We start from the raw sequence: 14,803 nt of genomic DNA on the forward strand, positions 1-14,803 counted from the left end.
CAAAAAGTTGGACCCAAAACCCGGTTTTGGGGAAACCCATTTGGGTCGCTCCTAGGGAACTCACGGATGCACCCTAGAAGTTTCGGAGCCCTTGGGATATGTTTTGTGGAGTAACAGCCCATTTGGTGAAAGGCTAGAAACAGGCCAATTTTGTCCTGCAAAAAAAAAAGCATTTTTACCTCGAGGGCTCCAAAACTTCTTGGGTGCATCCATGAGGTGCCTAGGAACGTCCCCAGTGGGTTTTCTCCAACTTACTTACTTACTCCTTACTTACTTACTTATATTTTCATAAATTCTTGCTGTATTTCACGTCATGTGTAACAAGTCTTTATAACCATTAGGGGTTTCACTTTTTGGTCTGTATAACTGAAAAAGATAAAGTTTAAAACAATATTCTAATTCATTGACTTGTTCCTCCTCCCTTATAATTCATAAATGCCCATTTTACCATATGCTGTAAGCAAAATATACATGTTTTATATTTGGTAATAAAATGTAGTGGAAAGGAAATACATGATACACAGGCTGTAAATACATCTATAAGCTCATCAAGTTGCCATCACACAATCTATAATCAAAGTCCTTTCATTTTTATAACTGTGAAATAAGCATCAATGAGAAAAAGTGCTCTGAGATGAAACTGTAAAACACAAAGCTGAAACCAGGCAAACAAATTGGCAGCTATATAAAGAAAATGTGTAAGGTTATTACTTTTATTGACATATAAAACACACAAGTACAGCTGCACAGTCAATGTAACAGTAAACTTTTTTAAACACAGTTGCAGGACTTGACAAAAAAAGAACAAGGGCTGATGGACTTTGTCTTTAAACAGCTTAAAAAGAAAGAATTTATCAGTCTTAAGGCATAAGAGTAACAAATAACTTCTGTTGCACATGTTTTTTTCTTTTTCTATTTTTTACCCCAAATAAACTATATGGGTGGATATTAACTATCATACTGTTAACTTCAAAGAGCTGTGCAAACAAACCATATGACTGAGCACAAATTCATTCAGCCTACCAAAGCATCGCTTACCTAAAGTGAGAGTAAAATAACACTACGTCAAATTTTGGTTACAGCACAAAAACAATGACAACTGTTGACTCTTCCCTTTTCATAAACAATACATATCTTTATCAGCAGAGAAATGGAGTGATTGATATAAAAATCTGTACAAATAATACCCCTAGAGGGGAATCTATGAACAACATATATACAGTACACACACAAAAAGAAACAGAAAAACGAAACATGGAGTCAAACTGTGGTTCCTATTTCACTGCAGTCTAAAATACTTTTTCATTTTAAAGGGACGAGGTCATATGGAGGTTAGGAGTGAATTTTTACATCAGATAGACAAAAGAGGAAATACTGCTGAAAAAATAACACTTTAAAAAAATAATTGTACAGTAAGAAACTTTGTTTGGACGTACACATAAAAAGGAGACACTAAGGACAGAAGATTTCATTCTTTTAAGTTTGCCTCTCAAGACGAGCAAAGAGTTGTTTCATTGCACCAGGCAACAGAGGGGAAACAAATACATCATGTTTGAAGCCACAACTTTTGTATGATGGACGACTTAAGGGTAACTTGAGCCTTAAGATAGTTTAATTGCTGCTGGTTTACAATAATGAAGCTTTTTGATCCTTTACAGCAAATAGAATAAGCAGAGACGTCAAACAGTTCCTTTCAGCCTGTCTATAAGAACGCTAACAAAATCATGTCACGTTTATGTTCATATAAAACATTATTAAGGAAAGAAAGAATGGCACTTCACAAAAGGATTAGTTTAAGTTCTGAAGTTATTGACGAGAGGCTCTGAGACACATTTGTTTTTACTTTTGTCTGTTTTTTGTGTTTATAGCTGTATGCCAAAACTTCCCTGCTAGAGAGCCAGAAAACGTGGTTCCAGCAGATGCATCTGGTCTCCTACCAGATGTCCACCTGACCTGGTTTTAGCTTTGTCTTTAAGTCCTTCTATGTGGATCTTCTGTTGTTATAATGTTTAATTCAAAACACATAAAAACAGCATGTCAGATGTAAATGGGTTAAGGTTGTCAAATGTCTGTACCTTAAAAGAAACAGGCAGCGATATGTTATTGCAAATAGAAACCAAGACAAAAATCATACCCAAACATCAACTGGGGTACTTTGCCAAGAATGTGTTGTTCTGGTTACTCCCTCCATCCGTAAAACCTCCCTTAAGTTTCAGGATTTGGTGTGTTGTCATCATGCTAGGCCATAAACAAAAACTCAATTTTATGAAATCTTAGGAAGAAGGGAAAAATGCTAAGTACCCCAGGTTAAGTGTAAAAAATAAAGGATAAAATGTTAGGAAAAAGAGTGAAATAGGATCTTTTTATCATTAAAATGTTACACAAGAGGCTATCTTATCTGCTAACCAACTTTTGCAGATAAACTTTCCAGTTCATCTTTGACACTTTGACTGATGAATGCATGGAGGGGATTCAGAATACAGATCCTTTGTTTCAAGCCATTTAAAGTTTAGCTGCCTCATTATTCTTGCCATCTTGGAGTTGCCTTTGAAATTTCATTGGACACAAATAAAGTATAAAAATAGTTTTCCTTAACTTATTCGCAACATATTTTTTTAAACGTTGTCCCTTTTGATTTTTTCTGTCTATAAAAGAGATTTAAAAAAAAAAAAACAGCTTAGATCCATCTCTGCCACAGGGCGTTTGGGATTTGGTGCACTCAAGTAAGAGTTTGAAAAGTTTCCAGCACTTCTTGTAGCTTACTGTCTGTGTACCACAAAGCAAAACATCAGCACCTAAAAGTCAGAGTCAGCATCCATAAGCTCCGCCTCCATTAAGTTGGTGCGTGAGTGTACAGGTCCATAGCCGGTCCTCCAACTCGCAGGTACCCGAGCTACATGTGCCATCCTCTCTGACAGCCCTTCAGTATGATTCATCTCCCTGGCATAGCTGGAGGAGCCACTGTTCTGCCAGGAGAAGGCTGAGGGTTGGCAGCGTGGGCCCAGACCCAGATCCTCTGGTGGATCATCGTAGGTTAAAGGGTTAGAGAGCCGGGTGCGACCGTAGTCGTTCCAGCTTCTCTGGTACTGTTGGCAGGGAATTCTCTCTTCACTGGAGGGCTGGATCTCTGGGAAAGATCCTGGAAGAACTTCCTGCTCCAGCTTCTGCTGTTCCCGCAGGTTAGCCATCAGACTCGGATGGTTTGGCAGTTTGGGGAGGCGAGGCACGGAGCTGCAACCAAACTCACGCTGCGGATAAACCTGGTGGTCTACCATCTCTTCTGCTGGACGCACTTCCTTCCTTCTCTTCTTCTTCTTCTTTTTCCTCTTTATCATCTCAGGTGAAATCTCAGCTTCTACCATCCACAGGCGGTTCCTTTCCTCTGGAGGGGGCACTGAAAGAAAACAAAAACATATAAGATGTTGAACAAGAGTGCTTAGAGGAATAAAGAAGGAGGAGGAGGAGGAGGGGTTAGTCCAGGGGTGGGCAAACTTTTTAATTCGTGGGCCACAATGGGTTCTAACATTTGACAAAGGGGCCAGACCAGGAGCAGATGGATGGAGTGCTTTGGTAACTATCAGGGTATCATCCGTTCATTCCATATCCATTTTAGAATCCAAAATCTGAAAACGTATAACGACTTGTTATTCAATTTTTCATTTTCAAATCAAAAATCAGAAAAAAAAACGGTCTATTTTTTCGCTGTTTTGATTTTGTTTTGAAATTAAAATTAGAATATGAGAGAATGGAATTATAATGGGATTTTTAATCCGTGTATGGTTCCTTCTTTCGTCATTCTGTTTCAAAACAAAATAAAAAAAAACGAAAAAACTGACTTGTTTTTTTGTTTTTCTGTTTTAAAACCAAAAACCGAATTACAGAAAAACAGAAAAACACATTTTTTCTGTCCTGGTTTTACAAATGAAAACACAAAAAATAAAAGATTGTGTCAAAACTGTTTGTGTGATATTTTGATATTAAATGTGAACGTCTCTATATAAAAATTTGACAAATAACTCACATTGAAGGTTCATATAGACATGTTCCTGAGCTTTTTTTTTTTTTATAAGTAACAGATCGCTGACGATCCACTCCATCTTATCCGCGCGCATATGCACACTTCCATGTGTTTCAATGAGTTTTGTTTTGTCCACTTTCCTTTTCTTAGGTCTGTTCATATTTACAGAAGGGCTGATGGGTCAGAGGATAAAGTGCAAACGTGGAGTAATAGGCCTACGCTTCACCTCAACAAAGCCAATGTATCTACAGTGCGCCATCTAGTGGGAAAACATCAGAATTGCAGGGAAAATAAAACATTAACAAGGTTTATTTATTTCATTTTTTCAAGTTCGGCGGGCCGGATTAAAACGTTTAACGGGCCGCATGTGGCCCCCGGGCCGTAGTTTGCCCATGCCTGGGTTAGTCACATCCTCCCACTCACCTGGTGTACCGGTTGGAGTTACAGAGATGTCCTGAGGTAGGATGGCCCCTCGCCTGGCCACCATCTTCGTCACATGCTGCGCCCAGGCTGATGACATGTCATTGGACGGTTCGTTTATTTCAAAATTAATCCCAGCTATGAAAAAGAAAATGTTCAGATAAAGGTCAACTCAGGACAGCTTTAGGTATAAATATATGCAAATAAGTATAAATATAAAACCTCAGAGATTCTCCAACAAAAACAGGCACAGCAGCCTCACAGTCAGTGCCACAGAAAAGCAAACAGAAAAACTCATAAGATGAATTTAAAAGAGAAACTAACACGATGTGAAGGCCTTCAAAGGAAGGAGTGAATCATTACATAAGCTCAAATGGTGCCATGTTTGACATCATTTTTTATAATTCAACAAAGCTTAAAGACAGTTACTGTCTGATCCTTAACCTGACCACAGGTTAGATCCATGAAACCAAAGTATCGGAGTACTTACATTTCATCCATGCCTGCCACAAAATAAAAGGAGTGAAATGTGGGCAGTGTGCAGCAAAATATCTGATGAAATCTGCTTCTTAAGTAGTTTTTTTAATGATAAAAAAAAGTGTTTATTGACCTTCAAAACCTGAGGTGGGAACTTCTCAACACAAATTAAATAGAGTGTTGCAGTTACAGTCCTACACCACAAGGTGGAAGTATACAAAAATCACAACACAGAGACGATACAGAAAACATCCATGCAACTTAAGCTCAAAACAACCTTAATTTTTCTTAATTAATCAATTCACAATTTGTATAGAATAGATGATTGGAAATACTCACCCACTGGTCCATCATGGGACACTGTGTGCATGCTAAAGGAGAGTTCCTTCTCTGGGTCTTTGTGAAGCTCCTTCCTCATCGCAAAGGCTTTCGCTATCATCTTGCTCTTCTTGATCCTCTTGGGTTCATTGTCACTGCGACCAATGATCCTGATACGAAAAACATGACTGTTTTACATTGAAACTCAACAGTTGAGTCCAAAGAAGCAGATTTGACTGCTTGTTTTTCTAAGTTGGGAGGAAAAATCAATCCTAAACGTGAAATCCACGTTAAGGATTTAACAGCAAGATTTTACGTTGTTACGGATGTTTACCAGGGAAACATGCTAAGGAAATAAGAAGTGCCATGTATTTTATATTCAAGGCTCTGTTGATCCATTCTTACCTGCACCAGGTCCGTTTCCAGATAAGGATGGTGGCTTTGGTCCAGACCCAGGTACTCATAGCGATGCCTGTCCCAAACATCGAGAACAGGTTGATTTTCTCCACCATCAGGCTGGGCCTGTTCTTTATCGTACAATCTGGGATCGGCTTGTTGGTCTGGGAGGCAATAGTCACGTTGGCTTCACACCTGTTGACAAATACCGCAAAGCTCATCAGCCACCATGTTCCTCCCTCATCTCCTGCTCATATGACCGAGGTACACTGAATCTCTGGATCTGCTAAATAGAAAAGTCTTTTACACGTCAGGGCAGCAGAGCGGGGTTTACATTTTTGAGGCTGAATCAGTTCCAGCCCAGCCTGTGTCAACACTGTGGGGAAATAGGGTTGCTTTCACTGAGCAGTTGAGCAGTGGTTTGGAGCCTCAGCAGCATCAATTTGTGGATTTCTGTATGGTTAGTTTCGCTATTAAGTAATTCTGGTGCAGGCAGGTGTAAACCATAAGTGACCATGCTATGTGGAAACAAACAGTGGAGTGTGAGATGTATAAAAACAAACAAAACAGCAAGATATCTGTGGACTAAGAGTGAAATTTAAAGAAAACGTACAGCACATATTCTCTGAAGCTCCTTTCCCACTCAGCCTGGTTGAAGAAGTCGTAGAAGTGGCAGCCGAAGGTGATGAAGACAAAGCCAAAAGCGAGGAAGCCGAATATACCTGACAGAGGGAAACGGGAAAGGAAATGAGAACAGGGCAAGTGTTTCACCTTTCATACCCATCTTAACACAAAAAGGTGAAGAAACATATGTCAGTTGATCATTTCTTTGTCGTATACATGCTTCTTGTCAAGAAACATTTTACTGTAGAATGTCTGTTAATGTCCATTTTTGATGTTGCCAAATTTGTAAGGAACATGCATTTGTAGAATGAGCAATGGAGCTCAGCATGTCTGTGACAATCAGTGTGAATCTTAGGGCCTGAGCCTGACCACAGGTGCGGCTAAGGCCCTCTTGTAACCCAGCAATGGCGAAAAAGTTATGACTCCAGTGCTTTTGCTCTAATACGTGCTCACTATTTTCTCTGCTAATGCAAAAGCGACACCCTCTAGAAATACATGGTAGCATCTAACTCCTTCTTTGCCTCGTCTGTTCCAAATTTGACACACATGTTCACACATGACTCATAAGTCCCGTTTCCACCAAGCAGTCTGGTTTAGATCAGTATGGTTTGGTACGGGTTGGCTCGGTTAAGCTTAGTCCTGTTGGCCACAGCCAACTGTGCCTCCTCATGGAAGGCAGCGGGTAAGCTGGATGCCGACAGTCGGATCAGTCACATAATAGTGTGACGCCATAGCAGCGCAACACAGTGTTCCCTGCTGGTAAATCCAACGAAGAAGAAACTGCGACACAGTAAACAAAAAAGCAACGAGCATTTCACCTTCTTTGTGTTTGGTATTTGGCTTTTTGATAAAAAGTGCAATCAGCCTTTGTTTCAGAGAAGCCGCTGTCTTGCGGTAAGTAATAATTCTTTGGACCAATCAATGGTCCGCTGTAGCTCCACCTTTTGAGATCAGATCTGTTTAATTTGGCACCCCTATGGAAGGGTTTCTAAAAGTGGCACGGCTTGTCCCGGTTATTTGAGGGTCTGTCCCGGGATTAGTCAGTGGAAACGCTGTAAAATGCGTGCTGTGCTGAGACGAACCGAGCTGAACCGCTTGGTGGAAACAGGGCTATATACACGTGCACTTGGGTAATACGAATAGCACCACCTATTGGACAAAAGTTATACTTACTCCAATAAACATTTTCAAACATTCTGTTTGATCTCTCACCCACATTGCTGAAAATGATAATTATATCAATTTAAATGCCACACCTAGTGGTCAAAAGCAGTACTGCAATGTACTCTTTGTTTAAAGTATGCTTGGGTAGATGTAGATGAGTAGGCCTCATCTACATGCATGGCTTTATACTGAGGCAGATGCACAAGCCCTGAGAGGTGTAAGGAGGCGAGGGCCCGCTTATCGCTGCTTGCAGCTTTGATTATTCTCATATTTCCTCAGTGTGTTGTCAGAAAGGACAGAACATACCCAGTCTCAGCATGGTCTCGTTGATTTTGCTTGCTGCCTTCTCACTCAGTAGTCCTGGGTGGTTACTCTTTATGGAAAACAAAGTCATAACCCCTAAAAACAGACAGACAGTGAATCAGTTGAGCTGTAACATAGAATAATCTCATTTCAAAGAGGTCTGAAGTTCTTACTGATAAACAGAAGATAAAGGATTGATGTCTACTCTTTTACTAATGAGGTTTAATGTGTTCCTTTGGTTTTTAAGTTCCTCACCTCTAATGAGGAAGTAACCTCCAACAACAAGCACCACTCCAATGGGAGCCAGCACGAACCCTGCACGATATCTGTAGTTTTTGTAGCCCACAAAACAGATCCCACTCACAGAGTCTCCATCCACCTGAAAAGCACAACAACATAAAATCAGAAAATATAATATAAAGGATAGATGATGTAGGATCAAGAAATCATGTTCCTGCAGTTTGCAGTATCCTACCTCAGCGATAGCCAGGATGGCCACAGTGAGGATGAAAGGGACGGACCAGGTGACCATGTGAAAGTAGGAGGTCCTGCCAGACAGCGGCTGCTGGGTGGTGCCAAGGGCTTTAAAGGACGTGTGCCAGGCGTAGGTCAGCATGACAAACCAGATCACACCTGACATCAGGGAGTAGTACACGATGATGAAGATGGTGACGCAGGAGAGAGTCTCTGAAGACCTGCCAAGGCACAAAACAACAAGTTTTATTTATTAGTTTCACATAGAAATACAAAAACACACAAGAGAAAATTACTAATTCAAAAGACATGTCGTCTGGTGTGAACACTGATAACATCAGATTTGGAAAGTTTGTTGATTTTCTTGCACAAAGTAACCTGACAACTGTTAAACATTCACTCACGAGGGCTCCCCTAGTCGCATGGTGTTGTCACTCTTGCAAACGATCTCTTCACGTGCTCCATCCAGGAACTGAGCCAGCCAGCCGATACTGCCCACAAAGAAACAGGCGTTGATGTAGAAGAGGATGACAGCTGGGTACCGGTTGGAGTTCTTCCAGTCTGCAAGAAATGTAGCCTGAAAGAAAGATATTTTTAGAGTCAGGTCTTTTGATTTTAACTACTTGTTGTAGTGTAGTAAGGCAGAATTCTAGCTGATGTTTAATGTCTCACCAGTGTGAAGAAGGTGCAGAGGAGAGTGATGGTGCCAAAGTAAGCAATATATGCGTGCATGTCGTCGTGCTCCTCCTTGGTGAACAGAGGGTTGTCACACTGGATGCCGCAGCCCTCCACGTCTTTGTACCAGCTGGACTGAATGTCAGTTTTCACCAGAGGTGCTTCACACTGCCCTGATGTGTTGAACTTTAACTTCTGTACTTCATTCTGCACACAGAACAGATGAGGTTTAACACAAGTTGCTCTGGACATCATAGAGTAAAATCTGTGGTTATTACATAACACTGGGTCGTACCGAGCAGCCCACGGGGAAGTGGTCACATGTGAGAAAGTTGGGCCAGCCTCTCTCCTGGTCCACGATGCTGCAAGGCCGACGTGTAGCCAAACACAGACTCTGGCCGGGCAGCTCCACACGGCCGTTCTCACACTTGGGCATGTAGACAGCGCAGAGTAAAGGCTGGATGACTGACCAACAGCGAGGGGCGTTACGCAAACCTGGGATAAGAAAATAACAGGCATAGAGTATGGAGTTGGTACAGATGAGCATAAAGATCCAAAGAGAAGTTATGACGATAATGGAGGAGTCTTGTGAATACTTACTGTCATGATTATCATTTACATGTTCCAACAGATAGATTTGTTGTAAATCAGCTGATTTTTGCTCAATCCCTATATCCAAAAATAATCAACTAAAGCAGCGAACTCTTGCTTATTTGGGTCATATAAACAACACATTGTCCTCCTGTTTTCCATTAGCTAAGCGATAGCTATGCTTACTATTTCATCTTTTAAATGTTGGTTGAAAAAAAATACTTTTAGTATTTCATCACATCTAGCAAATAACTTGACTGCTCTGCGTAATAATTGGTATGAAAAGTATAAGGAGGTTTTGAGACATTTAAAAAAACTGTACCACATACAGAAGAAAAAATGCAAAGATTTGAGACCGAGACCAATCAAACATAGTGTATTCTACGTTTTTAACATAAAATCAGCAGCTCTGCGGATTCCTGCTCAGAGTATATGCTAAAACCCTGAGGTTAATTTCAATACCTCTTTAAGACTTTTTCAAAAACTTTTTAAAAAGTTTTAAGACTTTATCACAACTTTCAGTTGTTGTTGGCATCCACTTTTTAACAGTTGTAGTTTACATTTTTACAGAAATGATGTAAGCTAAGGAGGAATAAAGCTTGAAAGAACAAATGAAACTAAAAGCAGGTTTATCGACACTCCCACAACAAGAAACAGCAGTTATTCAAGGTAAACTTGCTGAAGAAAATGAGAAATTATTTAATCATTTTTAAAATTTAAGACATGTGCCGGAGATGGTGTGATTTGTATTTAACTTCTCTTTATGAAACTAGAAATGACGTTAATTTATAGCTGGTGTTTATACCGCACAATCGTTATTGTTGTATTTTATTGTAACTAATGTCTTTATGTTTTTTTTTTTTATTTTATTCTTTTTTATTTTTGTATTTTTCTACTGACTCCATCGATTTCTGCTGTTATCACAAAAATTTTCCAGTTTGGGATTAATAAAATAACTCTATTCTTTTCTATTCTATTCTATTTTATAACTTTATTGACTGAATGTTTAACGTCCCAATCAGGGGACAGTTGCAAGGAGGAAATTAAATATTCATGGATATTTTTGGGGTCAAAGCTTGAATACCTATGAAACTTAATACCTCATAAAACCACAATTAAGAATTTTTAATACTTTTGAAGGCCCTTAATTTTCCCAAAATTGATTTATCAACTTTTAATTCTTTTTAAGACCCCGCGGACACCCTGCTGCTGTTCTTTTGTATCCCTGATGTTAGGTATTGAATATAATGTGAAGTAAAAATCAATTTTAAGTAGGGATGGGTACCTTTCACATTTGAAATGATACAGTACTGATGCCCAGTACCTGACAATCGGTATCAATTTTAGGTACTTTTTTGTGTTTATGTGGTAAAAAATATCAATTTTTTAATAGTAAAACATAAATTGTTTTTAATTTAACATATTTATTCCTCAGTATATAACCTGGAATGCTGTGTTCATGTCTAGCATGGAAAATTACCTACTCTTCAACTCCCTCACATTCACAAGGATGCATTTTGGTACCTAAACATGGTACCTTTTGATTGTACATGAATCAGTACTCGGTACTTTTAATGGAACTCAGTCAGTACCTATAGAAGTACGTAATTCGATACCCATCCCTAATTTTAAGTCTTCTTTTTATAAACTGAGCTCCAGTTTAATGCATATTACTACACTGGATAACATATTGATCATAGAGTGTGTGTGTGTGTGTGTGTGTGTGTGTGTGTGTGTGTGTGTGTGTGTGTGTGTGTGTGTGTGTGTGTGTGTGAGAAAATGAACCATCTGGAGTCTTTACACCACTACATGGCATTTAATGTAAGTCACCTGGGAGTGCTGACACCTGTAAAGCAATGACCTCTGTCTGATAGATCATTAGTGTTAGTCACCTCATATAAATGTGAAAGTCCTCTTACAGCACATCTAAAGTCCCTTTATGAGTGAGACAGATCCCATTGTCAGCTCTTTACCACCTTGGAGTGATTCCTTTTGTTGCCTTTAATGGCTCTTAACCTTTCATTTCTGGCTGGGGGCTTCTTCCTCTGTCTACCTCCTGAAAATACCAGCCTATTGGCATTACAATTCAGGTTATTAACGCCTTAAAACAGTCAACAAACGCTTTCTGTTACCATGTGCAAAACTGTAAAATGTTAGCCAAAAAATTGATAGCTAATTGCTACTTGAATTTTTGCTGCGTCCAAAAAATTAAGTTGACGTGGTATCTTTGCAAACCCTACACTAAATTTAATACCCGATTACCTGCAAAATTATTATTTTTTTCGTTATTATTTCAAACAGTCAAATATTTCAACAAATTTATATTTTTGAAATCTTACTACCAAGACACAACCCTATTAGGTTATTTACGGTAGTCAATTACTTAGCATGAATCGAAAAATGAGAACTAAACAACTCATTTGCGTTAAAGTTTCGGTGAATTTCGGCATTAAATCTCCTTTACTACACTGTTAAACCTTAATGAAGCTTAAGTCTACCCATCACTAATTAATTTAAGGGCAGCCAGTGTGGTTTTTCTTGTACATTAAGTTAATTTGTATGATTAAAAACTTACCGGACCACATGGTCAGCTTCTCAAAAGCCTCTTCTTGGGTGCTGGAGTCCTCCGCCAGGATCAGAGATGTATGTGTGTAAGGTAAAGGCGACCCAAGACATGTGTTATATTTAAGAGCCTCACAAGTTGTAGTTTTTCTACACTTATCCTCAAATATTGTCCCATTTGGGGATAAAACGGCTCCGCAGACTGAGACCCAGGCAGCCCAGACGCAAAGCATCCCGTAAAATCCAACAATGGGGTTCCTCGGAGTCTGGGAAGACATCTTGGGAGAGAGATTTAACGGAGCGAAGATGAGATTACTTGAACTCGAAGGTTTTTACTTTTCCTTCCCAGAATACTCGAAGATTAACACTTCTTCATTTAATTTGATGCAGGTTTCCAAACGCAGCATGATGATAGAAAACTTCTTCAAAGTTTTCTCCTCCTAAACTTATTTATCCTGCACTTCTCGTCCGTCCCTTGTTGGAGTTCCCAGTATTCTTTCATCATCCAAAATCCAAACAGCTCCAAAAAGTTCCCACCCCTTGAAGATAACACACCATCAACTTCACATCCTAGACTTTAAGTTTGTTTTGAAGTGTTTCCTCTAAGTTTGAAAAGGAAATCAGGCCGAGAGAGTTGTGAGCTCTCCCTCCCCCCACTTCCAAAAAAACTTGCCATGAAAAAGTCTGGATCTCTGTAATAGGATCTCTCTCTCTCAAACGCACCACCCCTTTTTCTCCGCAGACCCCCCTTTTTCTTTTTTTCTCTTTTTTTGCTCTATCCGAATAGTAAGAAGAAAAACTTATCCTACACCTATCTAAAGATGTTTCTAATCCAGCTGGGGTGTCTGATGAGATGTTTGTGAGGCTGTGTTGTGTTAGAGGTTGCAGCTCAGTGTCTGGTTGTTTTTTACTCTCTGGTATGCACATGGTGGGGGAGAGCCAGAGCTTCAAAACCTCCCCTCCCATCCCCCCTCTCTGCAAGTGGAAGAATGTGCCTTATGGTATCCAAAAAAAGGTTTCTCATCCCAAGGACCCCCCAAAACAACACAGACCAAAATCTGATGACACTGTATGAGATCATCATGGATCTGGAATCACACAAACCTGCAAGAGCTTCTTCAACATGTCACAATCTGCAGCTTCAGGGTATGTTTTAATTTTTTTTCATACCCTCTTTAAGATCTCAGGTGTTCCTCAGAGCCTGTGAGCGCTGCTGGGTCAGATAGGTTGTACATTGTAGTTGATCTTTCATGATCTTTCAACCTAGTGAAGCATTATTATAACAATATGGAGAGGCAATTGTTACAACACAACAGATTTATAGAAATATAGATTAGTATTATTAATTATTCATTATTTATTATCTACTGTGTACAATGTGGCTATTGCCCCAAAGATAACTCCATGTCCAAACTTTTTTGTGACCAGACAGGCCTCTCTTAGGCTTTAGGGGTGGCATGAAGTGCATCTTTAAAGTGCCCATCTGGTCAAAAAATTAATAAAATTAAATTAAAAACAAATAAATAATAAAAAAAAAAAATCAAGCCAATGTGGAAGTGCCAAAAACAAGTCTCTGCTTGAGGCTTGTTTGGGCCAGATAGGTAACAACAACCGGAAACGTCTTAAAAAAAACCCTGAAATGTTGTTACTAACTAACTGTAACAGGATACTGAGCTCAAAACGTTCTAACTCTTCGCTTACAATGTAATAACTTATTACATATTTGGGTTGTTGTTACAAATCTGTGCTCATTAAACACCATTTGTGCACCAAGTCAAAGAAGCAGATTTATATTTGAAGTTACTGGTTTTTAATTATTTATTTTTCAAAGTTGTTAACCTTGCAGTGTGTGGCCAAAATAAAGTTGCTACCAAAAGAAAAGGTAACGCTTTAATATTTTGTTGGATTGTCTTTGATTACAGCACACATTCGCTGTGACATTGTTTTGATAAGCTTCTGCAATGTCACCAGATTTATTTCCATCCAGTGTTGCAGTAATTTTTCACCAAGATGTTCATCGATGATGGTAGAGTCTGACCACTGAGCAAAGCCTTCTCCAGCACATCCCAAAGATCCTCAATGGGGTTAAGGTCTGGACTCTGTGGGGGCCAATCCATGTGTGAAAATGATGTCTCTTGCTGAACCACTCTTTACAATTTGAACCCGATGAATCCTGGCATTGTCATCTTGGAATATGGCCGTACCATCAGGGAATAAAAACCCATTGATGGAATAACCTGGTCATTCAGTGTCTTCATGTAGTCAGCTGACCTCATTCTTTGAGCACAGACTGTTGATAAACCTAGACCTGACCAACTGCAGCAACCCCAGATCATAGCACTGCCCCCACAGGCTTGGACAGTAGGCACTAGGCATGATGGGTGATCACTTCATCTGCCTCTCTTCTTACCCTGATGGCCCATCACTCTGGAACAGGGTCAATCTGGACTCACAGACCACATGACCTTCAGTCTTTATGCTCCCTAGCAAATTGAAGCCTTTTTTCTCCGTTAGCCTCACTGATTGCTGACTGACAGCGGTCAGACTCTACCATCATCATGGAAGATCTTGGTGAAAAACTAATGCAACACTGGATGGAAATAATTATTGTGACATTGCAGAAGCTTATCGAAGCAATGCCACAGAGAATGCATGCTGTAAACAAAGCTAAAAGCAGTCCAACAAAATATTTGAATGTGTGATTTTTTTTTTCTGGTGGCGACTTTGTTTTTGGCCAGGCGGTGTAGTTTGGCCTTTTTTTTCCCTATCCAACCTCAAACT

At 39.6% G+C, this 14,803-nt stretch overlaps 1 protein-coding gene across 1 annotated transcript; it reads right to left on the reverse strand.

Moving 5' to 3' along the window:
• Positions 1-765: 765 nt before the first annotated feature.
• Positions 766-12,701, reverse strand: smo (smoothened, frizzled class receptor). The gene is made up of 12 exons (XM_074697684.1): positions 12,036-12,701; positions 9,165-9,364; positions 8,867-9,076; positions 8,599-8,771; positions 8,196-8,415; positions 7,976-8,099; positions 7,724-7,816; positions 6,243-6,351; positions 5,639-5,824; positions 5,255-5,403; positions 4,442-4,576; positions 766-3,394 (listed from the first exon to the last, which is right to left on the reverse strand). Exons 1-12 carry the CDS (start codon positions 12,298-12,300, stop codon positions 2,796-2,798), a joined length of 2,463 nt encoding a protein of 820 aa, XP_074553785.1. The 5' UTR covers positions 12,301-12,701; the 3' UTR covers positions 766-2,795.
• Between the last annotated feature and the right edge of the window lie 2,102 nt (positions 12,702-14,803).

Source organism: Halichoeres trimaculatus, unplaced genomic scaffold (assembly GCF_033239565.1).
Source record: "Halichoeres trimaculatus isolate MK-OKI-2021-1 unplaced genomic scaffold, fHalTri1.1 fHalTri1_scaffold_21, whole genome shotgun sequence".
NCBI lineage: Eukaryota > Metazoa > Chordata > Actinopteri > Labriformes > Labridae > Halichoeres > Halichoeres trimaculatus.

Coding starts and splice junctions, on each gene's coding strand:
- smo (XM_074697684.1), bottom strand. CDS start 12,300: ATGTCTTCCCAGACTCCGAGGAACCCCATTGTTGGATTTTACGGGATG. Junction 6,352..7,723: donor CGAGACCATGCTGAGACTGG/GTATGTTCTGTC, acceptor TCCCTCTGTCAG/GTATATTCGGCTTCCTCGCT. Junction 5,404..5,638: donor TGGAAACGGACCTGGTGCAG/GTAAGAATGGAT, acceptor TTTTCGTATCAG/GATCATTGGTCGCAGTGACA.